The sequence below is a fragment of the Aquarana catesbeiana genome, linkage group LG02, assembly GCF_042186555.1.
Source record: "Aquarana catesbeiana isolate 2022-GZ linkage group LG02, ASM4218655v1, whole genome shotgun sequence".
NCBI lineage: Eukaryota > Metazoa > Chordata > Amphibia > Anura > Ranidae > Aquarana > Aquarana catesbeiana.
Window position 1 is genome coordinate 723695870 of NC_133325.1, and position 25300 is coordinate 723721169.

At 42.1% G+C, this 25300-nt stretch overlaps 1 protein-coding gene across 5 annotated transcripts in view; it reads left to right on the forward strand.

Moving 5' to 3' along the window:
* The window catches only part of GBE1 (1,4-alpha-glucan branching enzyme 1), a 309698-nt gene that overhangs the window by 105915 nt on the left and 178483 nt on the right, over positions 1–25300 (forward strand). For all 5 annotated transcript variants that reach the window (XM_073617016.1, XM_073617018.1, XM_073617015.1 and 2 more), the window contains one exon: positions 15362–15487. In XM_073617016.1, coding sequence (XP_073473117.1) covers positions 15362–15487 — 126 coding nt within the window. The remainder of the gene's footprint in view (positions 1–15361; positions 15488–25300) is intronic.

Below are 25300 nucleotides of genomic sequence, written 5' to 3' on the forward strand. Positions count from 1 at the left end.
CATGGCTATATACAGATGCCAGACAGCGGCCAACAACACAACGGAGGAAAACGGCAACAGTGGGTAACCGCGAGGAAGAAGATTGTGGCGGGAGGAGAAGACAGCATCGGGAAAGACGGTGGCGGAAGAGGCGGCGGCGGAGAGGACGGCACCGGGAGAAGGCAGAGCTATTAATAAAGGAATTGTCTTTTTTAAGGGACAAATTCATTAAAAGGTAAAATTGTCTTTTAACCACTTAAGGACCCGCCACCACAGTTGTACTGCGTCAACATGGTTGGTTCCCGCAAATTGCCGTCATTTTACGTGGCCAGCCGGGGAGCCGATCAGCGGGTGGGGTGGACTCTAATAATGAGTTGGCCAACCCTTTGCAGCTACAACAGCTTCAACTCTTCTGGGAAGGCTGTCCACAAGGTTTAGGAGTGCAGCCTCCGCTCTAATTCATCCCAAAGGCTTTCTATTCCCAAAGGTGTTCTATGAGTTGAGGTCAGGACTCTGTGCAGGCCAATCAAGTTTCTCCAATCCAAACTCGCTCATTTATGTATTTTATGGACCTTGCTTTGTGCACTGGTCAAATCATTTGGTGGAGGGGGGGATTATGATGTGGGGTTGTTTTTCAGGGGTTGGGCTTGGCCCCTTAGTTCCAGTGAAGGGAACCCTTAAGGTGTCAGCATACCAAGACATTTTGGATAATTTCATGCTCCCAACTTTGTGGGAACAGTTTGGGGTGGCCCCTTAGTGTTCCAGCATGACTACGCACCAGTGCACAAAGCAAGCATTTGTTGACCTTCACATTTCTCTTCTTCCAGGGAGCTATTATATATCTACAATGTGTATGTGAATATATATATATATATATATATATATATATATATCTATAGATATATACACACTCTGACCAACCATAACTTTGACCATTGACAGATAAAGTGAATAACATTGATTATCTCTATATAATGGCATCTGAACGTGGGTGTGATATATTAGGTGGCAAGTGAACACGTCCATGAAGTTGATGTGTTGCAAAGTGTGTTAAAATGAGAAAAAATGGATGTAAGGATTGAGGGACTTTGACAAAGGCTAAGTTGTAAAGGGCTAGACGACTAGGTCAGATCAACTCCAAAATGGCAGCTGTTCCCAGTCTGTAGTGGCCAGGTCCTACCAAAAGTGGTCCAAGCAAGGAAAACCTCAAACTGGCGACAGTCAGCCAAGGCTCATTGATGTACGTGGGAAGTGAAAGCTGGCTTGTGTAGTCCGATCCAATAGAAGAGCTACTGTAGCTCAAATTACTGAAAAATGTAATGCTGGTTCTTATAGGTGCCAAAACACACAGTGCATTGCAGTTTGCTGCATATGGGACTGGTCAGGGTGCTCATGCTGACCCGAGCTCACAGCCAAAAGTGCCTAAAATTTAGATGTGAGCATCAGAACTAGACCAAGGAGTAATGGAAGGTGGCCTGGTCTGATGAATCACTTTTTCTTTTACATCATGTAGATGGCTGGGTACGTGTATGTTGCTTATCTGGGGAAAAGATGGCACCAGGAATGTACTATGGGAAGAAGGCAAGATGGCAGAGGCAGTGATCTGCTACTGGTGGCTTGGTGCTAGATACCACAGCATACAACCAGAGGTTTAGTGGAGTCCTTGCCTCGACAGATTAGGGCTGTTTTCGCTGCAAAAGGGTGACCCACTCAATCAATCGATCAGCTTTGGTTCAGTCAGCCTGCCGAAACTTGGTTCGAATCGAAAACGCTTCCTGATGACGTGAGACGAAACCTACGTTGAGGCTCCATCTCACCGCGGCGGTGGAATGCACGCCGATCAACAACAGCGCAACCGAGACGGCTGCAGTATCCATCTGTCTGGCGATTCATGCTACTATCCTCAGTGCCAGGAAAAGGCACCCACTAATGTAAGTAGCCATTTGGAGCATGTTTTTATATGTTTTTTTAAAATAAACTGTGTTACACTATGGTCCCGTTTCTATTTATCTCTTAATGGGTTATTGCAGTAACCCAGCAGGTACATCAGCAGGACCATTGATTCATGCTAACAGCTGAACCTAATCTTCTTTTTAGTTAAAAAGGTCATGGTGGTCTGGTGAGTAGGCAATTTACTCACATCCACTGGGTGATCCACATGAAGCTTGCTAATGGTAATGGTTTTAAAGTAGAACTCCAGTATTTTTACCAAAAATCCCCCATTAGTACACCCCCCCCCCCCACACACACACACACACACACAAAACACTAAACAGTTATTACATTTGTGAAATTTCGTACCATTTAAGAGATATGTCTGCTTTAATTTTCAGGAAGTCAGCTCTGTGATTCAAATGCATAATCTTTTCTGGCAGGGAGGATCTCTTAGAACAGTGATTGTAATCAGCCTACATTTGCCATGAATCCTTGGGACGGGAGTGAGTGTGGGAGGTGCACTAGGCTTGTACATGTAAACAACATAAATCACACCCCTCATTCTGCAGCCAGCAAGCAATACATAACACATGGTATGATAGGTTACAGCCTTATAAATACAAAGCATTTTAACCACTTCAGCCCCGGAAGGATTTACCCCCTTCCTGACCAAGCCATTTTTTGCGATACGGCACTGCGTCGCTTTAACTGACAATTGCGCGGTTGTGCGACATTGTACCCAAACAAAATTGACGTCCTTTTTTCCCACAAATAGAGCTTTCTTTTGGTGCTATTTGATCACCTCTGCGGTTTTTATTTTTTGCGCTATAAACAAAAAAAGAGCGACAGTTTTGCAAAAAACACAATATTTTGTCGTTTTTGCTATATTAAATATCCCAATTTAAAAAAAAAAAAAAAAAAAAATTCCTCAGTTTAGGTCGATATGTATTCTTCTACATATTTTTTGGTAAAAAAAATTTTGCAATAAGCGTAGAATAATTGGTTTGCGCAAAAGTTATAGCGACTACAAAATAGGGGATAGATTTGTCAGTTTTTATTATTTTTATTTTTTTTTTTTACTAGTAATGGCAGCGATCTGCGATTTTTATCAGGACTGCGACGTTGCAGTGGACAGATCAGACACTTTTGACACTATTTTGGGACCATTGACATTTATACAGCGATCAGAGCTAAAAATAGCCATTGATTACTGTATAAATGACATTGGCAGGGAAGGGGTTAACACTAGGGGGCAATCAAGAGGTTCTCGCTCTGTCACGAGCGATCACGGGTACCCGCCGGGCACGCGCATCGACTCCGGTGACATGAGGTGGGTGCATGCGGGCACCTGCTGCATTGCCTTAAAGGAGCGACATACAGCTACAGCGATTTGCCGAGCTAACCTGCCGCAGTATAACTGCGGCGTCTAGCCGTTAATGTAAATTAATATAATATTTAATGCATTTAATAAATCAAATAAAATTAAATTAATACATTGAATGCATTTAATAGACATGCAAACCAGTGCAGCTTATCAGTGTCCACCAGTGCCTCATGTCAGGGACCACAACTGCCGCTTGTCATGGACCACCAGTCAGGGACCACCAGTGCCACATGTCAGGGGACCACCATGTCAGGGACCACCAGTGCCAAAGGTCGGGGACCACCAGTGCCGCTTGTCAGGGACCTCCAGTCAAACTCACTCGATCAATCAACTTGGGTTTAGTCAGCCTGCCCATACATGGTTAGAACCAAATTGTGTATGGCCAGCTTAAGGCTCTAATGCTTGTTTAGTCTAGTGCAGTGGTCTCCAAATTGCAGCCTGGGGGCCAGATGCGGCCCTTTGCTTGCTTTTATCTGGCCCGCAGCGCACTATTCCTCCCACTGCTACAAGGCACTATTCCGCCAACTGACACCAACAATGATGCACCATTCCTTCAATTGAGACCAATGACAGGGCACTATTCCTCCCACTGACACCAATGATGAGGCACCATTCCTTCTATGGACACTGCTGATGGGGCTTTATTCCTCCCCATGACACCAATGATGGGGCTCTATTCCTCCCACTGACACCAATGATGGGGCACTATTCCTTCTACCAATACCAATGATAAGGGACTATCCCTCTTACCAATACCAATGATGGGGCACAGGCGCCATGCAATTTTCTTACTACCACTGACAATCAAGCTTCAGGTATTGTTTGCTCTTGTTTGATCCTGGGGCATTTTCTTCTCCCACTGGCCCCTCTAAAGTCTGAAGGACAGTAATATGGCCCTTTGTTTTAGAAAGTTTGGAGACCCCTGGTCTAGAGGCATTAAGAGAGAGCAATACTTGCCTTGCCTAATTCCCTGTATAACTGGTGCTTGCCATTGCTCCTGCAATGTGGACATGCCCTCAGCCTTCTATATACTGAGGGGAATTTATCAAAACTGGAGCAGCTGTGCATGGCAACCAGTCAGTTTTTATCTGTAGATTGCTCACTTAAGCTTTAAAAATGAAAGATAAGCTACTTCAGTTTTGGTAAATTGTACTATACATGATAAAGTCAGTGAAGGGGTGGCCGTGCCACCTGTGAAGAGGAACAGCTTTGTGAGGCCATTTGTCCAACCAGTATGAAGCCTACAAAAGCAACAGCTAAGCTAAGTAATTATGTCTGTTCCATTACCTTAGAGTAAAATAGCATCAGAAGCTTATTATTCAGGAAGGGAGACTGGAGCTCCAAAAACTGGATTGTTTTTAACTTTAAATTATTGCTTGTGATCATTTTTTTCTTATGATTAAAAATGAAAATATAATAGGTAACTTTATAGATAGGATACAGTTATAATCAAGTCTTTGATTAAAATGTTTTGTAATGTTTAATTTTTTTCCGCATCACTTGCTGCTTTCTTGTATTTCAGCATGCCGCTATTACTCCCTGAGATTGTTTTTGAGGCTGGGACTGAACGCCATAAATCTCTGCTGACCAGTACATTTATCTTGAGTTCTAACGTGATAGACTGATAAAAGTGGCTGCTCCAGGCAGCAGATAGACTGGAACACTTTAAATCTAAAGCAACTTTTTTACATACTGTATCTAGCTGTACTGAAACTAAACCTGCAGACCTGATTATAGGAAGCTCCGGGCTATGATTCACCTTCATACATTGTGGATTGTCATTGAATGTAACAAATCCTTGCCAACCATCCTTTGCAAACTTTATGGTGTGTTATATCAGTAATTGTGAATATAGGGGAAAGGCAATATTGCATCAGTAAATGCCACAAAAAAGAAAAAAAGTTAAACGCAATAAAAAGAAAACTATAATGAATTTTAAGTCAAATAAAATGTATTTTAACTTGTGTATAAATCATACCATCACATCCGAGGAAATGGAATCAAAACTTTCCCCCTAATCTTATCAGACCAGGGGAAACCCACTCATTTGAACAAAGACATACTTGTTTTACTCAGTACTTTGGGGTTTAAATATTGCTACAGTCTGGGCAAAATTAAGAACAACTGTAAAGCTACACAAAAAAGAGGATGAAACATTTATATCATATTTCATTAGATTTATCTAAAAATGTTGAAATGGATTTCATTTTCACATGCTAATGAAGGCCTACTGTAATGCCCTGTACACACGATAGGATTTTCCGATGGAAAATGTGTGATAGGACCTTGTTGTCGGAAATTCCGATCGTGTGTAGGCTCCATCACACGTTTTCCATCGGAATTTCGGACACACAAAGTTTGAGAGCTTGCTATAAAATTTTCCGACAACAAAATCCGTTGTCGGAAATTCCGATCGTGTGTACACAAATCCGATGGACAAAGTTCCACGCATGCTCAGGATAAATTAAGAGACGAAAGCTATTGGCTACTGCCCCGTTTATAGTCTCGATGTACGTGTTTTACGTCACCACGTTCAGAACGATCGGATTTTCCGACAACTTTGTGTGACCGTGTGTATGCAAGACAAGTTTGAGCCAACATCCGTCGGAAAAAAATCCATGGATTTTGTTGTCGGAATGTCCGATCGTGTGTACAGGGCATAAGAATAAAAAGGCAAGCTAGGTTGGGTATTTTGTTATTGACAGTGCTTTGAACACAGCACAAATGTTTTTAAGTGACACTTTCACAACTTTTAACGCATCTGTATTGCCCAAAGACTTTATTTACATAGTATCAGTCAGGCAACACATTGGCGCTTCAGTATGGTTCAGATACATATAATGAAAACAGTTCTGCCAAACTGTTTGACTATTTGCAGTTAAAATGCAAAAAGAATGGAGATCGCGGACCTACCTGGCAAAAGCTCTCCTGACTGGCAGCTGCCTCAGCGCACTCACACATCATGCCACCATTGATTTGGGAACCAGGTTTTAATTTTGCTTCCATCTTCCGGACTAGACTATGATAGCTTCTCAGTCTATTGAACTTTATCCCCATGATATAACTGAGAAAGTGCTTTTGCTCTCATACTTAGTTTTTTTTATTTTCTCATTTACTGTTCTATACGGTCACTTGTTTTGTTTTAGTGATCCTTTTGTTATCTTCTATTTTCAAATTTTCTTTTTTTTGTCTTTCCACTACAATCAACATACATACACTTCTACATGATTTGCTCCCTTTACGGTCCTATCTTGGATTTAACCTACAGTAGCCTATATCATCCCAGGTGTAACTGGGACCTTATTAGAGACTGCTATAACAGCTAAGAACCCTTTTCTTGATCACCGACTGACCATCAGAATACTCTCCATCAATAGCAAGTGCCTCAACCACCCTGTGAAACGAGCCTCTCTTTGGAAATTGGCTAACGATTCTGATTGCAATGTACTTTGTGTGCAGGAAACACACTTTAATGCTTCCGCTCAACCTTCCTGCACAAATGATCATTTCCCGCATATATTCATAGCCAGCACCCACTAAAAGAGTACTTTTGGTGATCAAGTACTCCTTATCCTTTTAACTACACCGCAGCATTTTGGACCCAGCTGGCCGTTACATTATACTCATATGCTCTTTAAATACCCAGTATTGGTGAACATCTACTCCCCAATCTTTAACCAAATTATCTTTATTGAGTTAGCTCAAAAAGAAGATTGATTCTCTACAGCAAGGCTCCCTTCTATGGTGCTGGGACTTCAACGTGGTTCCGGGCGTCCACATGGACTCTTCCACACCATTCAGATGTAACAATCCCTCTTTGAATCCCCTTCTGTGAGAATTCCGCATATATGGAGATGCCAGCATGCTGGTGAACGCGACTATACCTTTTTTTTCTTTCTCGTACTTCACGGGACACAGAGCCTCAGTAATTACTGATGGTTTATAGGGTATCACAAGGTGTTTGGACACTGGTCACACCCTAGACAGGAAGTTTAACCCCCTATATAACCCCTCCCCTTACTGGGGATACCTCAGTTTTTTCGCCAGTGTCTTAGGTGTTAAAAATGTTTTTTTCCTTAGCGGGTTCAGTAGCTCAACCTGCAGTGGCAGCGATCGGAGTCTGTCAATACTTGAGAGACCATGTTAAACAGGTCCTCAAAGTTCTACCTGTACAGGAGGCCCGGGGGTTGGCCAACCTTCCAGCGGCTTTATGTTTTGCTGTTGATGCAATCAGAGATTCTATCATCCAAACCTCTCGCCTTTCGCTTGGGTTGGTACATATGCGTAGAATCTTATGGTTGAAAAATTGGTCAGCTGAATCACCATGTAAGAAGCTTCTGGCTGGATTTCCATTTTGTGGTGTAACGCTGTTTGGAGAGGATTTGGACAACTATATCCAAAAGATCTTTAGTGAGAAAAGCACTCTCTTACCAGTTAAGAAAAGGAGTAAATGTCCCTCTTTTAAACGGGCTCTTTCCCCAGTGCCAGGAGCATCAGCTTCCAGGCAGTCGCAACGGCCTCCTCCGTCAGGCTCAAGAAATATATTTCAGAGTCGACCCCAGGGACAAAAGAAGTCCTAGGGGAAGAAGCCTACTAGACATGACGCTAAAGCCTCTTTATGAAGGAGCGCCCCCGCTCGCTCGGGTGGGGGGAAGACTGCTACAGTTCTCAAAGCTCTGGCAGGAAGATTTCCAGGACAGATGGGTAATCTCCACGGTAACTCTAGGTTACAAACTGGAGTTCTGAGAATTGCCCTCTCCTCGTTTCCTCAGATCGAATGTCCCCAGAGATCCAGGGAAAAAGCAGTCTCTCTTTCTAGCATTAGAGCGACTGCAGAGCATTGATAGCTTAATAAAAGAAATCAAAGACAGTCTTTAACTAAACAACATGCTAACCCACAACTTAAAAGTAAACTAGGCCATCTTAAGTAAGAGCTCCGTTTCTTTTTACTGGAGCAATTTTAGTACTATCGTAAAGGTCTCAAAACTACTTTCTATATCCTGACAACAAGGCGGGTAAGCTTTTAGTGCAATAAATTAAAGACTCAAAACAACAATTCCCTAACTTTACCATCCAATTACTAGAGAAAAACTAATCAATCCCCAAGATATAGCCAATGCCTTTAGCACATACTACAGCTCTTTCTATAATCTTAAAGACAACCCCAACACCACCTTACCAACCACTACTACCAAAGAATCCTTTTTGAAAGCTGTTCAGTTACCCATCTTCACCTCATCCCAGTTAGCAAGCCTAAACTCTCTTTTTGCTAGCTTCAAAATAGGTAAAGTTGTAGATTCTCTCCCAAACAAATCTCCGGGGCCTGATGGCTTTGGGGACAAATATAAACATTTTAAGACCCTTCTTTTGGATCCTCTTACCTCATTATTTAATGCTGCTGCTGCTTCCCCTTATTTTCCTTAAGAAATACTGAAAGCTTTGACAGTCACATTACCAATGCCAGGGAAGGATCCTACATCCCACCAAAACTTTCGACCCATATCTTTATTAAACCACAACCTTAAACTATTCACCAAAGTGATAGCAAATAGGATCATCGACCTGCTCCCGACCTTATTTCACACCAATCAGCATTTACGAAAGGGAGACAGACTGCAGATACCACTTGTTGCCTAATCAACGTCATTCATCGTGCTGAGCATTATAGAGTGCCTATCTTTGGATGTAGAGAAAGCATTAGACATACTCCACTGGACATATTTGACTCTGGCTCTACAAAAATTAGTTTTTCAAGGTCATATACTTTTTGCGATTATAGCTCTGTACTCCCGTCCCTCCGCTTAACACAGCTATGTTATCTACAACCTTCACTATCACAAATGGCACTAGGCTAGGTTGCCCCCTGTCCTCTCATTTTCAATTTCCTCATGGAACCTCTGGCAGAGAAGGTTACACCTCTCTCAGCCATTTCAGGATTCCTACTTGGCCAAAGAGGACACAAAATTAATCTGTTTGCCATCGACATTATATTCATGTTGACCGTTCTTGACTCTTCCCTGGCTGAGGAAAAAAAACACATTATCTGAATTTAGTTTGGTTTCTTATTATAACGTGAATAGTCGCATGTGTTGGACCTTGGCATGAATCCTTCTACTAAAGCTATTCTTAAAGAATGTTATCCTTATATTTGGGCAGAGAAAAACACTTGGGAGTGAAACTAACAAAAACCTCTGCTTCTCTGTTTCAGGCTAATTATACTCCTTTCCTGCAAAATTTGCAAACTGACCTATCTTGCCTTTCTAAATGTATACTCTCCTGGTCTGGCAGATTAGCTGCCTTTTAGAATGCTTAAACTGCCGCAACTACTATGCATGTTTAGGTCATTGCCCATCCCAATGTCCTCAGCGTACTTTAGAATTGCAACAATTGCAATCGTTGCTTAATCAATATGTTTGGCAAGCTAAGAAATCAAGATGCTCTCATACTAAACTTGTCAAACGCAGATCAGTGGGGGGCATGGGGTATGTTGACTTTAGAGACTACTACAATGCCACCCTATTGACACAACTCACAACATGGTTCACATCCTCCCTCAGGCCTGAGGTGATTGCCCTAACTCACTCACGTAGCATTTAAATGCCTGTTTGCTTCTAGCAAGGGATGCCTCTACACAACTCAAGCAGATTGGTATCAGTGGCTTACTTGGTATGAAAAGAACTATGCTGTTGTATGGTGAACACTACACAGCCTCTCCTCAAATACTTTTAAGCTTTTACTTTGCTATAGCTACTGTTATTCTGTATTGTCTTCTCTGTTATTCTCAGGCTATTTTTAATGTAACATGTTTGAAGTGTTAGGGTTTATATATGATTCACATTTAAAGTGATATTAAAGTCTTGTTTGTTATTTTTAAACAAACAAACAAAAAAAACATGTTTATACTTACCTGCTCTGTGCAGTAGTTTTCCACAGAGCAGTCCAGATCCTCCTCTTCTCGTGTCCCCTGCCGGCACTCCTGGCCCCTCCCTTCTGCTGAGTGTCCCCACAGCAAGCAGCTTGCTATGAGGGCACCTGAGCCTAGCTGCTGCTCTGTGTTCATTCAGACACAGCAGTAGCACAACCCCGCCCTCTCTCTCTCCTCATTGGCTCACTGACTTTGACAGCAATGGAGGCCAATGGTGCCTGCTGCTCTCTGTCAATGAGGAGGAAGAGTCCTGGACAGCCGAGGCGCTTGTGCAAAATTTCTGGGTCGAGATGGGGCTCAGGTAAGTATTGGGGGGCTGAAGGGGGCTGCTGCACACAGAAGGTTTTTAATCTTGATACATAGAATGCATTAAGATAAAAAAAACCTTCTGCCTTTAGAACTACTTTAACCAGTTGGCACGAGCGCACACAAATATGCGGCCTATTGGTGGCTGGGCCTTGGTGCCGAGTGGCAGCATATTCATGTGCAATAGCGGCAACAGTGCTGTGCCGAGAGAGCGAGAGTCGGCGCCAAGGGGTTAAGTCTCTTTGCGTTATATTTGTTAAATTGCTAAATTTAAATAAAAACCCATTGAAAGAAAAAAAAAAGTGCAATAAGAACATAAGGCATTGCCAAGATGACACCTTCTAGTGCTAGTGTTTAGATCATATTTTTCCCCCTGTTGAGTCCTCTGGTATCTTATGCTCAGGCTATACACAGGGCCCTATATCATTAAGTTGATGCTTTTTTAGGCTAGGCCAGATACTTAATGTGGCGCAGTTCTAGTCATTTGAATGGATTGCATTCGGCAAGCAGTATTGCCTGCTGAGCACAACAGTGGAGATCAATTTTGCTGTGCGGCAGTGCAAAGCATAGCAGCCACAGCATATGTACACCCCTGTCTGTTGCCTTTGCAGCTTAAGGGGTAAGGGTTTGGGAGGGCAGTAAAAACATGGGTTCGTCAGGTGTTTTTATTGCCCCACAGCTGCAAGTGTAACCAAGTCCTAAAATAGTTTCAAAGTACACAAAAAAATTTAAAGCAGACCTTTACCCAAAAGGGAAAGTTCCAAAAGAAAAAAAATGGTCCCCTCCCCATCACATTTGGATGATATAATTTCCTATGAGATTCAAGCGGAAGTTCTCTCCCAGCACCCCCCCCCCCTCCCCTGCAGCCATCTGGGACACATTACAGCGCTGGATCCCTGGGCAGGGGAGTGTCTGTTTATTAAAAATCAGCAGCTACAGTTATTGTAGTTTGCACAGAAGGGGGACCCCCACCTTGCCAAAATCCAAATATTAGAGAAAAAGGATTGAGAAAGTAACAAATGCTCTCTCAAAAAAGGCGGACAAAATAGTTAAAATCACACACATATTAAAATCATAGACAACAACCTATACTAGACAACAAGTTAACCAATACCCAATTACAGACATGGAGGCATGGCTCCTTTCCTGTAGAATATTTGAAAGTCCATCAATGTGTAGAAAAGAATTAACTCCTCCATGCTTGCTTGTTAGTGCGTTTCGCAATGATATTGAGCAGAACCACACACAATGGGGGGGGGTGAAAAAGCGACCTCCCACACAGCTGAAACCCGAGACATCCGATTCCCATATACGACACCTGGATCGGCGAAGATTCACCTTTCAAGATATCCCATATATTGGCAGCTCTATTATGGATAGAGTGGCACCAAACCAACAGAACCTGATAAAAGGAATGAATGAGTAAACGTAGATTTCCAATTAAAGATATCATATATAATAACACCACCCCTTAAAGTCGGGACTTGTCCCTTTTAGAAAGTAGAATTTTTTTTCTCTTGGATAGAGCTTGCCAGGCACTTGATAAAAATTGAGACATCTAGTAGTGGTATAGTAGATATATCTCCTTTGAAAGCTTGTTAGTGGAGCTACAGCCAAACACCTAATAGATTAGAGGCGCCTAGGATATCAAGCCGGCGGGGACACCTATGCTGGATTTACTCTTGGAGTGAAATATCCTAGGCACCTCTACCCTATCGGGTGTTAATCTGCACTTGTACTCAGACTATGGACATTAGATATTTACATACTCTTAGCAGTAAAATGGCTTTAAAACAAGCTTTCCCAGACCTCTCTAGCTAAGTAATTAATTCTCAAAGATCAATGCAAGGACTCTAAAGTCAGGGAAGTAAGTTGTGATTTTTACTTCTTGTTTATAGAATGTAATTGCTTTAGTGGGCACAGTTTAACTTAAGTCCACATCCAAAAAGATTCCCGTTTGTAAGCGTTCTTGGAGCTCCTTTCAAGTTGATTCTCTTCCAAAATCGAGTTATTGAAGTTACTTCCATTATGGTTAATTAAATAAAATTGTTCCGCTAAACAAGAATATTGCAGGTGGAATATTTGTATATCATCTGACATTGGTTGGCACTGTTCTGGAGGAGTATATATGTGCAGATTGTGTTACTTTTCTGAGCTGTCTGGTATGCACAAGCTTAATTCACAAAATGTTATCTACTGCTTTAAGATCCGCAGTAAAATGGCTCATGGCATTTTCCCCCCAAAATTTTTGCAATTCACTAAAACACCTAATGCACCATTTCGTAAATTGATGTAGTATTTTAGTAATGAAAACTTGCGGTATTTTAACACTGACACCCGCTGCGTCCTTTAACAACCATGACACCTTGCCCCCATGTTGATGAAGACAAGGGCCTCCTCCCCACAACCAAATGGTTGTGGGCGTGCAGGGGGTAACTTATTGGAATCTAGAAGCACCTTTAACAGGGGAGCCCCCAGGTCTTCCCCCCCGCCACCCCATCTGAATGAGTATGGCTACTACTCATTCACCAAAAAAACAGTCAAAGTAAATAAAGATCCAGGTGCCAGCTTTTGACACCCGATGTCACTGGGTGACCCTGCCCCCTTGTGACGTCATCAGCCCAGCACACCCCATGCGGGTCGGCGGGCGGGGGTAACTCGCTCTTCCTCACTCATTCTTGGCCTGCCCGGCTGCATGCTTGGATAAGGGTCAGGCATATGTTTTGGGGGGGGGGGTGCACACACCAATTTTTTTTTTTTTTTTTGGCGTGAGGCTCCCCCCAAAATCTTTACCAAATGGCTTGGCATGGATTGGGGGCCCCATATTGTTTGTTTTTTTTTTCGTTTTTTTATTTATGCCAGCTTTTCTTTTGTTTTACCTTCGACTGTCAGCTGGGAATCCTGCTGACAGCAGATGAATCAAAGTGGTTAAGGACACAGTGGGTGCTGGCTACTTAACAACCAGCCTAAAGATTATACATTTCTTAAATTTCACATGCCTGGACCACTACTTATTTAACACATATACATTTTTTTGTTTTCTTTAGAGAATTGACTTTAATACCGTTTTATGTGGTATTCACAGAGAACTTTTGCTTTATGATGTAAATACCGCGAGATAGTGAATTGACATTTTCGCTATCGCATACGAAAGTTGGGGAAAATGTGTTGCATGACCCAAATACCACATGCAGAATACTTTAGTGAATTGAGCCCATGATCACCTTCTGAATGGAATTTGTATCCCAGTGTTTGAGGTTTTGTTTTTTTTTTTCTTTTAGGCTTACTGGTGTCATTTTATTTTTTAACTTCGCAACTGCCTTCCAAATCATCAACTGAGGGAACTGTGTTTTTACCAATCCTAGTCTAAAACTACAGATATACTTGTATCTCTAGTTCTCTGACACAATAGAGTATGTGCTCTTCTGGGGGAGGCACTGATGTAATTTGTTCCATATACCAATATTATGCAAAGTACAGAACTAGATGTGCTGTATAAATACCAGGATTAAAATAAATGGCTATATCAAGAAACGTGAAGTGGTATTAAAGTGGTTGTAAACCCTGTAAAAAAAAAAAAAACCTGTAAGACAAAAGCATAATGAGCTAGTATGCCCTGCAAACTAGCTCATTATGAAATACTTACCTTAGAAGGAAGCCCCCTCAGCGGCGCCTGATCACTGCTGAGGGGGCTGACATGTTTAGGAAATATTCATTTTACCTACAAGTAAGCCTTAATATAAGCTTACCTTTAGGTAAAAGTCACAAAGTGGGGTATACAACTGCTTTAAGCCCAAAACTAAAAATGTAAAATATTGCACTTACCTTTCTTAGATGTTGCGGCTGCATTAGTATTTTTTTTTGTTTTTTTTTCCCCAATGTTTTTACTTGGTGGTCTAGCTGGTAGCACACTTCCGGTATTAGAGTTCCCCTACTCTGGATTAAGGGACACCTTTGGACTGCAGCATTGTCCAAAGTTTTTGATTTACTAGCAGATTTAGATACACTAATGAATTGAAGCCAAACTCCAGGCCACACTGCAGTTACACAAGCAGTTACAGCAGCATTTTTTTTTCTTTTGGGATAAATATTTTAACCCTTTTCTGCCAAGTCTGTACGTTATACGGACCTGACTGCTGGGGGAAGTATCCATCAGGATTATGTGTATATCTGACAAACAGACTGCCAGCTGTCAGATGGATTTGATTGGGCAGCTGGGAAGCCACCTGATCGCTTTCAAACACCCCTGGTAATGGCTGCCTTCCCGCACATGTGCCCCTGCCATGCATCCTGGGCTTTACGCACCCAGTATCAGCATGGTGGGTGTTGCTAGGTAAAGGGGAGGGAGCAAAGTGGACTCCTCACCTTATCTCTCTCCTTACTGACTTAAAAGTGACAATGAAACTTCACTTCCGGGTGCCCGTGTAATTTTTTCCAGTCCAGCCATACAGGCAAGAATCTAATGCAGTGTGACCTGCAAAAAAAATATATATAATGTTTTGGGGATTTTGTGCAATCTTCAGGGCTAAAATGATTTTAAAAACGTGTGCAAAAAAACGCAAAAATGGTTTTGACAGCAAAAGGGTTAAATTTAATAAAAAAAGCTGATCACTGACCTTGTACCCTGTAAAAATATACTGGCTGGATCACCAAATTAAAATAAAGGAAAGAAGGAAAGAAAAAAAAATGCAGCCACCACATACAGGTATTGGTAAGCTGCAATATAATGTTTGCTTCTGGGTTTAATACCGCTTTAACGAACATGTATAGTCAAAATGTTGACCACACATTTAAATGTTTTTTTTTTATTTAATTTTATTTATGTATTGCAGGTAGTAATCAAGACCAAATCAGGAGAGGTTATTTACCGTATCTCACCATGGGCAAAATATGTATGTCAGGAAGAAAAAAGCGTGGTCTATGACTGGGTGCATTGGGAACCAGCAAATCCTTACAAAGTAAGACTCTTTCTGAATACCGTATTTATCGGCGTATAACACGCACCCCAAGTTTAGGAGGGAATTTTAAGGAAAAAAAAACTTTTAGGAGGGAAGTTTAAGGTAAAAAACTTACATTTAAATGCCCATCAATGCAGCCTCATCAGTGTCCATCTGCAGCCTTGTCCAGTGTCATTGCAGCCTTGTGTCATTACCATTGCAGCCTTGTGTCATTGCCACTGCAGCCTTGTGTCATTGCCATTGCAGCCTTGTGTCATTGCAGACTTGCCCAGGCAGGCTGATTATTTAAAATTGCCGCCGATCTCCGCTCCGCTGAGGGGAGAGGAGCGAGCGCTGGTGTCCTGTTGAATAATGTCCCCCATCGGATAGCGTCCGCCCTGTACTGCGCAGGCGCAGCGCTTGCGCAGTACGGAGGACATAGGAGACGCTGAAAGTCTCCGAACATCAACAACTGATACACGGAACACCTCCGACATACACAAAGCCGAGTGTACTCTGCTATGCTGGGCTCCTCTCGCAGTCCCACCCCTATGATGGACATAATACAGGTCCAATGGCGGGACTGGGCGTGAATGTGAGCGGAGCCAAGACTAGCCGAGTACACTCGGCTATGTGATATCTGCGGCGCTTGTTCCTCTTCCCTCAGCGGAGCGGGGATTGGCGTATAACACGCACCCACGATTTTCCCCTGATTTTAAGGGGAAAAAAGTGCGTGTTATACGCCGATAAATACAGTATTTACATACGTAATATGCCAGACAGTTAGAACAATGTAAACTACTGCGCTACCAGTGAATCTGTATAAATAATGGTGGCTGGGTGAAGGTGCTGTTGCAAACACCTATAGTAGAATGTGTTCCCACACTTAGTGTTACTAAACCCTGGACGCTGCATTCACTATATCTGTTCTCCCACAGTACACAGAACATGAAAATGCAATTATTTTAGTAAGTATAAACTGCTAAATACCTTTTCTCATTCGCAGTATATAGCAGTCTTGTGACCTCTATCAGTGTCTGGTTAAAGCTTGTAGGAGGAGTTTTCATTCTACTCTGACTATCCAGTGAGGCTGCAGGACCCCTGGCCCTCTATCTGGACAGGGCCGATTGGCCCTGTGCCGATCACATGCACCTGCCCAAGAAAAAAAAAAAACTTCTTAGCAATGCACCTCAAACTGGGCATGTGCAGACTCCAAAGGCTCTGTACTATCAGGAGATGGATAGGGAACAGTGGAAAAAGGGGAGACTCAGGGAAGACAGGATCAAACAGCCTTTTTACACAATGCTGAGGATTAACCCCTTAGGTTCCACAGTGAGTATAACAAGCATGCTTTATTGCATATACAGACAGATTTTACTGTTGTGGGTTTAGTAACACTTTAAATAATAGATGAATAATGGCAAAATGTTCTGCACTCCTAATCAATACAAAAACTGCATGGAATTAGACATACAAATCAAAAATCACTAAGTTCTTTTCTAACATAAACATCTTAGCATGAGTGACCCGGAATGTGAAAGGGGCCAAAGCCCAGTTGTATATGTCATCAGGAGAGTCTCTAGTGGACAGGAGGCTTGGGATCACTTATAAATCTACGTTGTAGATGGATGATTACAACTAGGCGCAGTTTTTGTTGAATGAAGGTGAGAGTTTGGAGAGCAAAGAGGTGGCACATTGGTCTTAATTTTAGGAGCACCTATATATATCAGGTTGTGTGGAACTTAATGAGCACTGAAGAAATAACATTTTATTATTAAAGAGTGCTTTCATACTACAAAATAATTTAGGTTTGTGTATTCCATGACACTTATGTTCACATATCACATAACATGGAGTAAGCACCAAGTGTTTAATGTTTTAGCGGATTGTAAAAAGTTACTAGATTGCACAGTGGAATAAAGAATTCACTTTTTTTGATCTGTATTTTTATTTTCACACAATTTTTGTATGCATTAGCAGATCAGCACCCTTTGCTATTATTCATCTTCATATGTAATATGTTATGTTTGCAGGAGTGCCTTAGAGGTTGCATTAGTGGTAATCTGGCTGGGGATTACTATTCTACAGATGTTGCTGACCTGATGATTTCACTATTCTGACGTTGTTAAAAATTTAACAAGCACTTATGTTCAAAGCAGAGAGCAAGAACTAAAAACAGACACCCACACATTGTTCCTGAGCCCCACAACTTGGGCAGATATGCAGTACGAAGAGGTGCAACGTGTGTGGCCATGCTCATATTTCAGAGCTAGATGCAGTTATATTTAATGTTCCTAAGCACTGCAAAAGCAAGAAGTAGATTCTGAATAGTATGCATTTATATGTTAAAACTATCAGGGAACCAGGAATAGGTTTGAAAATTTTTCCTTTATTCAAACTTGCCTCTAAAATGTAACCACTCAGAACGTAGTCTCATGTGCCTGACCAGATATTACATCACACCATAGGTTGCACACTTTACTGTCACTTATGACTAGAGTTTTAGATACTCAGGTGTTTCCGCAAGTCCTTTTACCAAGTGGATTTTGCTACAGGAAGGTCTCCACTGGGTTGCTGTTCACTCCTTCATGGACACACTTCATTTCCGGACCCTACTGCATGAGTATCGCACAGGAGAATACTGTCACTGATAGTGTGGAACCACAACAAAAGCTAAGGCAAGCATTCACTCCTCTGAAGGCCTGCAAAACACTTATACTGCTCAGAGTGACGAGGCTTCCTTTGCTCCAGAGCAGGACCCTATTTTAACACTGGTCTCTGCATCCATTCTAGCTCTATCTTATGAACACAACATGCAGCCTACCTGAATAAGACAAACTTTTCTGCAATTTTTTTTTAATTTCCGCACCCAACTTCATGAGTACCCCACAGGGAATTACCCTCACTGATAGCAATGGAAGAAATGAGATGCAAGGAACTGTGGTAAAAAGCTCAGGCAAACTTTCGCTCTCATCAAACACTGGATTTGAAACCCTCAAGATCCCAACCCTGAACTACCATACCAATAAATATAAACTATCCAATATTATTTTAATATTATACAATAAATATTCTGGAGAAGGGAGTCATCGGCAAAGAGTACCGTGCAAAAACTGAACAGTAAAAACCCCATTCGACTCAACCACCTCCAATTAACTAATACTGATAATAATAGGATACTTCAACTCACTGTGCTAATTAGGAAAAACTTTTAGTAAACATTGTAAATCGATTGAAATATCATAAAATGGTACCATAACACACAATCACATGCACACTTAAAACCAAACACTTCCACCTCACTCACATATGTATATAGTGACCCAAAGCATACATAGTCATATTGTAACACATGTATATGGCAAAAATAAGAGATATGGGAAAACGTGGCCCCCTCGATCACTGGATATGCAGTGCCCTGAAAAAGTATTCATACCCCTTGAAATTTTCCACATTTTGTCATGTTGCAACCAAAAACGTAAGTGTATTTTATTGGGATTTTATGTGATAGACCAACACAAAGTGGCACATAATAGTGAAGTGGAAAGAAAATGATAAATGGTTTTCAAATTTTTTTACAAATAAATATCTGAAAAGTGTGGCGTGCATTTGTATTCAGCCCTTCTGAGTCAATACTTTGTAGAACCACCTGTCGCTGCAATTACAGCTGCAAGTCCTTTTGGGTATGTCTCTACCAGCTTTGCACATCTTGAGCATGACATTTTTGCCGATTCTTCTTTGCAAAATAGCTCAAGCTCTGTCAGATTCGATGGAGAGCATCTGTGAATAGCAATTTTCAAGTCTTGCCACAGATTTTCAATTGGATTTAGGTCTGGACCTTGGGCCATTCTAAGATATGAATATACTTTGATCTAAACCATTCCATTGTAGCTCTGGCTTGTTTGTTTAGGGTCGTTGTCCTGCTGGAAGGTGAACCTCTGCCTTAGTCTCATGTCTTTTGCAGACTCTAAAGCCGCGTACACACGAGCGGAATGTCCGACAGAAAAAGTCATCGTCTATTCCGATCGTGTGTGTGCCTCATCGGACTTTTTTTTTTTTTTTTTTTAATTCTGACGGACCTAGAAATAGAACATGTTCTAAATATTTCCGACGGAACCAATTCCTATCAGAAAAAACGCTCGTCTGTATGCTGTTCCAACAGACCAAAAACGATGCTTGCTCTGAAGCAAGTACGAGACGGAAGCTACTGGCTATTGAACTTCCTTTTTCTAGTCCCGTCATACGTGTTGTAAGTCACCGTGTTCTGGACGGTCAGGCTTTGGTCGGACTTTGGGTTGACCGTGTATAGTCAAGACCGCTTGAATGGAATTCCGTCAGAGAAATGTTCGGAGTTTATTCCGACGGCAAAGCCAGTAGTGTGTACGCGCCATAACAGGTTTTCTTCTAAGATTGCCCTGTATTTGGCTCCATCCATCTTCCCATCAACCCTCGCCAGCTTCCCTGTCCCTGCTGAAGAAAAGCATCCCCACAACATGATGATGCCACCACTATGTCTCATGATGGGGGTGGTGTGTTCAGGATGGTGTGCAGTGTTAGTTTTCCACCACACAAAGCCTTTTGCTTTTAGGCCAAAAAATTTTATTTTGGTCTCATCTGACCAGAGCACCTTCCTCCACATGTTTTCTGTGTCCCTCACATGGCTTCCCGCAAACTGCAAACAGGACTTTTATGGCTTTCTTTCAACAATGACTTTCTTCTTGCCACTCTTCCATAAAGGCCAGGTTTGTGGCGTGCACGACTAATAGTTGTCCTGTAGACAGATTCTCCCACCTGAGCTGTGGATCTCTGAAGCTCCTCCAGAGTTACAATGGGCCTCTTTGCTGCTACTCTGATTAATGCTCTCCTTTCCTGGCCTGTCAGTTTAGGTAGATGGCCATGTCTTGGAAAGTTTGCCATACTCTTTCTATTTTCGGATGATGGATTGTACAGTGCTCCGTGAGATGTTCAGAGCTTGGGATGTTTTTTTATCACCTAACTCTGCTTTAAACTTCTCCACAACTTTATCCCTGGCTTGTCTGGTGTGTTCCTTGGCCTTCATAATGCTGCTTGTTCCCTAAGGTTCTCTAACAAACCTCCGAGGGCATCACAGAGCAGCTGTATTTACACTGAGATTAAATTGGTTCCACTAAATTTGAGTTAGGGGTATCAGAGTAAAAGATATTTGTACACAATTTGGAAAAACATTTATAATTTTCCTTCCACTTCACAATTAGACCAACAAAGTGGCACATATCACATAAAATCCCAATAAAATACATTTACGTTTTTGATTGTAACATGACAAAATGTGGAAATCTATTTGTATGAATACTTTTTTCAAGGCACTGTAGTCCATATGTGGGCACTGATATAGCACTCTGGCTGCGTTGGTATGGGAATATAGGTTCCAAGGTTAAGCAACAATCAATGAGGAAAATGCAGATCCTAATGTGGTGTAGTATGGTATACTGATCCCCCCCTCCCCAAGAGGGCAATAGGGGTAAAGTGGTTTAGAGAAGGATATTTGTTTGCAGCTTTATATATCAAAATCCACTTCATCAGCAAAGGTCCATGCCCCATGCCTGGATGTATATGCAGATATTCCAAAGGCCTCCCTCGCACTCCAGTCAGAACAGACTTGTCTAGTCCTTCTCTAGCCACAACCATAAGGAATAGTACTCCATGCCCTCAATATGATAGTGAACCAAGTCCATACAGGTCATATAGCCAGACCAAACATTTGCTCTGCTGAAGGCCTGCAGAACACTCAAATGACTCAGAGTGACAGTGTTTTCCTTGTATCAGAGCAGGATCCTATTTTAATACTGGCGTCTACATCTATTCTAGCTCTGTCTTATATACAAAACATGTAACCTACCTGACTAAGGCAGATTTTTCTGCAATTATGTCACCATTTCTTGGGTAGCTAATTGCTTTATTACCACCATCACTGTCCTAAGTCCAAAAGTGCAAGGCTCTTTCTCCATCCCCACAGTCTCTCTATTTGGGTTGAATCCCAATATGCCTGCTCTAGAAGAGCTAGACATAGAGAGGCATGAAGAGAACCCAGAGGCAGTGTTAGAGAAGGCTACAACAACAACAAATCTCACTTCCAGGCTCCTATACACCTTATGTTAATGCTTGACTTTTTTCTCTCAAAGCAACCAAAGTCTGCTCACAGACAGTCCGATTTTTCTAAATTCTCTGAAGCATTCTCTTGTCCCAGGGAGTGGTCGTTCCAGTAGCTAGAGAGTAGGGAAAATAATAATTTGACCCCCTGCAAATTTTGTAAGTTTGCCCACTTACAAAGAAATGAAGGGTCTGTAATGTTTTTTATCATAGGTGTATTTTAAATGATAGAGACAGAATATCAAACATAAATCCAGAAAAAACACACAATACAAATGTTATAAATTGAGTCGCAGTTCAACAAGTAAAATAAGTATTTAATCCCATACCAACCAACAATAATTCTGGCTCCTACAGACTGGCTACAGTATGTGCTCATGTGGTACACAGATTAGTCCTGTCAATTTTAGGAAGGGGCTCCTAACGACAACTCAATATGTGTATAAAAGACACCTGTCCACAGAATCTTTCTTCCATTCATACCTCACCTTCATGGGCAAGACCAAAGAGCTGTCAGAGTCAGTATTGTAGACCTGCACAAGGCTGGAATGGGATACAAGACCATCAGCAAGAAGCTTGGTGAGGAGATAACTGTTGGAGCGATTTTTCACAAATGGAAGAAATACAAAATAACCATCAATTGCCCTTGGTCTGGAGCTCCATGCACGATTTCGCCTTATGGGGTAAGAATGATCATGAGAACAGTGAGGGATCAGCCCAGAACTACACAGGGGGAGCTTGTAAATGATCTCAAGGCAGTTGGGACCACAGTCGCCAAACAAACCATTGGTAACACAATACGCTGCCATGGATTGAAATCCTGCAGCACCTGCAAGGTCCCCCTCCTCAAGAAGGCACATGTACAGGCCTGTCTGAAGTTTGCCAATGAACATTTAAATGATTCAGAGAACAATTGGGAGAAAGTGCACATAAAGGGCTGGTATACATGGAATAAGGGTGCGTCTCAATCCCAAATTGTACATACAAAACCACAGCTCATTGCCCACAGGATTTTTTAATGAGTCACACACCAAAAGGTATAGAATATACAAATAGATTTATTATTCAACAAAAAGAAAAGTTTACATTCATTTAAAAAACATCTATTTACAAATATAGTAACCAACAAACAGAAATACAAATGTGAACAATATGCGGACACTTAAAATTGAAAACATTTCATCACATATAAATGATCTTTGCTGATTTGCACGCTATGCGTTTCATGAGTTAAAACTTGCATCCTCAGGAGAAGCACGATTGGATATCTAGAGATAAAAACAGAGTGGTACAAAAATATATAGACTAATGCCCCGTACACACGGACGGACCTTGTTCGGACATTCCGACAACAAAATCCTAGGATTTTTTCCGACGGATGTTGGCTCAAACTTGTCTTGCATACACACGGTCACACAGAGTTGTCGGAAAATCCGATCGTTCTAAACGCGGTGACGTAAAACACGTACGTTGGGACTATGAACGGGGCAGTGGCCAATAGCTTTCATCTCTTTATTTATTCTGAGCATGCGTGGCACTTTGTCCGTCGGATTTGTGTACACACGATCGGAATTTCCGACAACGGATTTTGTTGTCAGAAAATTTTATATCCTGCTCTCAAACTTTGTGTGTCGGAAAATCCGATGGAAAATGTGTTATGGAGCCTACACACGGTCAGAATTTCCGACAACAAGGTCCTATCACACATTTTCCGTCGGAAAATCCGACCGTGTGTACGGGGCATTACAGTTAAAAGGTAATGGTCAAAAGACCTCCACATAAGTACAGGAATCAGGTGAAAAAAACACATAAAGTGATTGGGAGAAAGTGCTGTGGTCAGATGAGGCCAAAATTCAGCTCTTTGACATTAACTCGACTCGCCATGTTTGAAGGAAGAAAAATGCTGACTTTGCCCCTAAGAACACCATCCCTACAATCAAGAACAAAGGTGGAATCATTATTCTTTGGGGCTGTTTCTCTGCTAAAGGTACAGGCTGCATTGAGGGGCCAATGGACTGGGACATGTATTGTAAAATCTTGGATGAGAACCTTCTTCCCTCCGCCAGAACACTGTAGATGGGTTGTGGATGGGTCTTCCAGCATGACAATGACCCAAAACATACTGCCAAGGCAACAAAGGAATGGCTCAAGAAAAAGCAGATTAAGGTAATTGAGTGGCCTAGCCAGTCTCCAGACCTTAATCCTTTAGAATATTTATAGAAGGAGTTGAAACTTCGATTTGCAAGTGACAGCCAAGAAACGTTAACGATTTAGAGAAGATCTGTAAAGAAAAGTGGACCAAAATACCTCCTGAAATGTGTGCAAACCTGGTAACCAACTACAAGAAAGTCTTACTTCTGTGATTGCCAACAATGTTTTCTCTACCAAGTATTAAGTAATGTTTTGCTTGGGGATACTTATTTTACTCAAATAATAATTTTCCCCACTGTAAGTGATGGGTCTCAGGATTCAGAATTTTGTATTGAATCTGCAAGGTCAGCTATTTCCTCTCCGAGACTGAGGTAATACCTACTATCCATAGACATCCAAGATGCCCCTCAGCATATTCCCATTTATCCACTTCATCAGCGCGTGCTGTGTTTTGCAGAAGGAAACAAACATTTTCAGTTTGTTGCACTGCCATTTGGACTCTCCTCTGCTCCCAGAGTGTTAACAAAGGTACTTGAACCCCTTGCCCACTTAGGATCTCAGGGGATTCAGGTCACAGGGTTTCACAGTAACCTTTTTATTAAGGACTCATCTTCCTTCCATCTATCTGCAAATGTATATAGGGCTATTTGGATACTTCAGGCTTGGGTAATTACCTCCCGAAAATCTGATCTCCAACCTTCCCTTCACATGAAGTACTTGGGCTTCACACTATACAATATCTTTTAGCTCAGAGCAAAAAAAATGGCTCTGCACCACAGGACCCCCTACTTCAGGGACACAGAATTACCTCTGATTATGGTCAGGACCAAGGATTCTCTAGCACTGGCATTGGATACGCTGATCATTCCCTGGACTTAGTTCAGCCTAATGTATGCCTTTCCTTTCCTCCAGTGAGAATTCAACCATGACTACTCTGCAAAAAAATAGAAGAAGAAACCAGTGATTCTCATTAACCACTTCCCACCCAGCCTATAGCAGCATGATGGCCGGGAAGTGGTTCAGTTATCCTGACCGGGCGTCATCTGATGTCTAGCAAAATAACAAGTCAGCCAGTATGGCGATCAGTGGTGTGGTGTGTCAGTCTGACACACTGCATCTCTGATCTTGGTAAAGAGCCTCTGACGTAGGCTCTTTACCACGTGATCAGCTGTGTACAATCACAGCTGATCATGGTGTAAATAGGAAGAGCCGTTTTTTGGCTTTTCCTCCACTTGCACTGCCAGACGCGAGTAGAGGAGAGCCGATTGGTGGCTCTCAAGGGGGGTCTGTGCTGATTATCACTGCGGCCCCCCCCCCCACAATGCCCACCCAGGACCGCCAGGGATGCCAATCAATGCCCAATAGGGATGGCACTCAGTGCCCATCAGTGATGCCTTCCAGTGCCTCCTGATCAGTGCTGCCTAACAGTGCCACCCATCAGTGCCCAGTGCCACCTATGAGTGCCCATCAGTGCTGCATGTCGGTGCCACCTATCAGTGCCGCATATAAGTGCCAATCAGTGCAGCCTCATCAGTGCCCTTCAGTGAAGGAGAA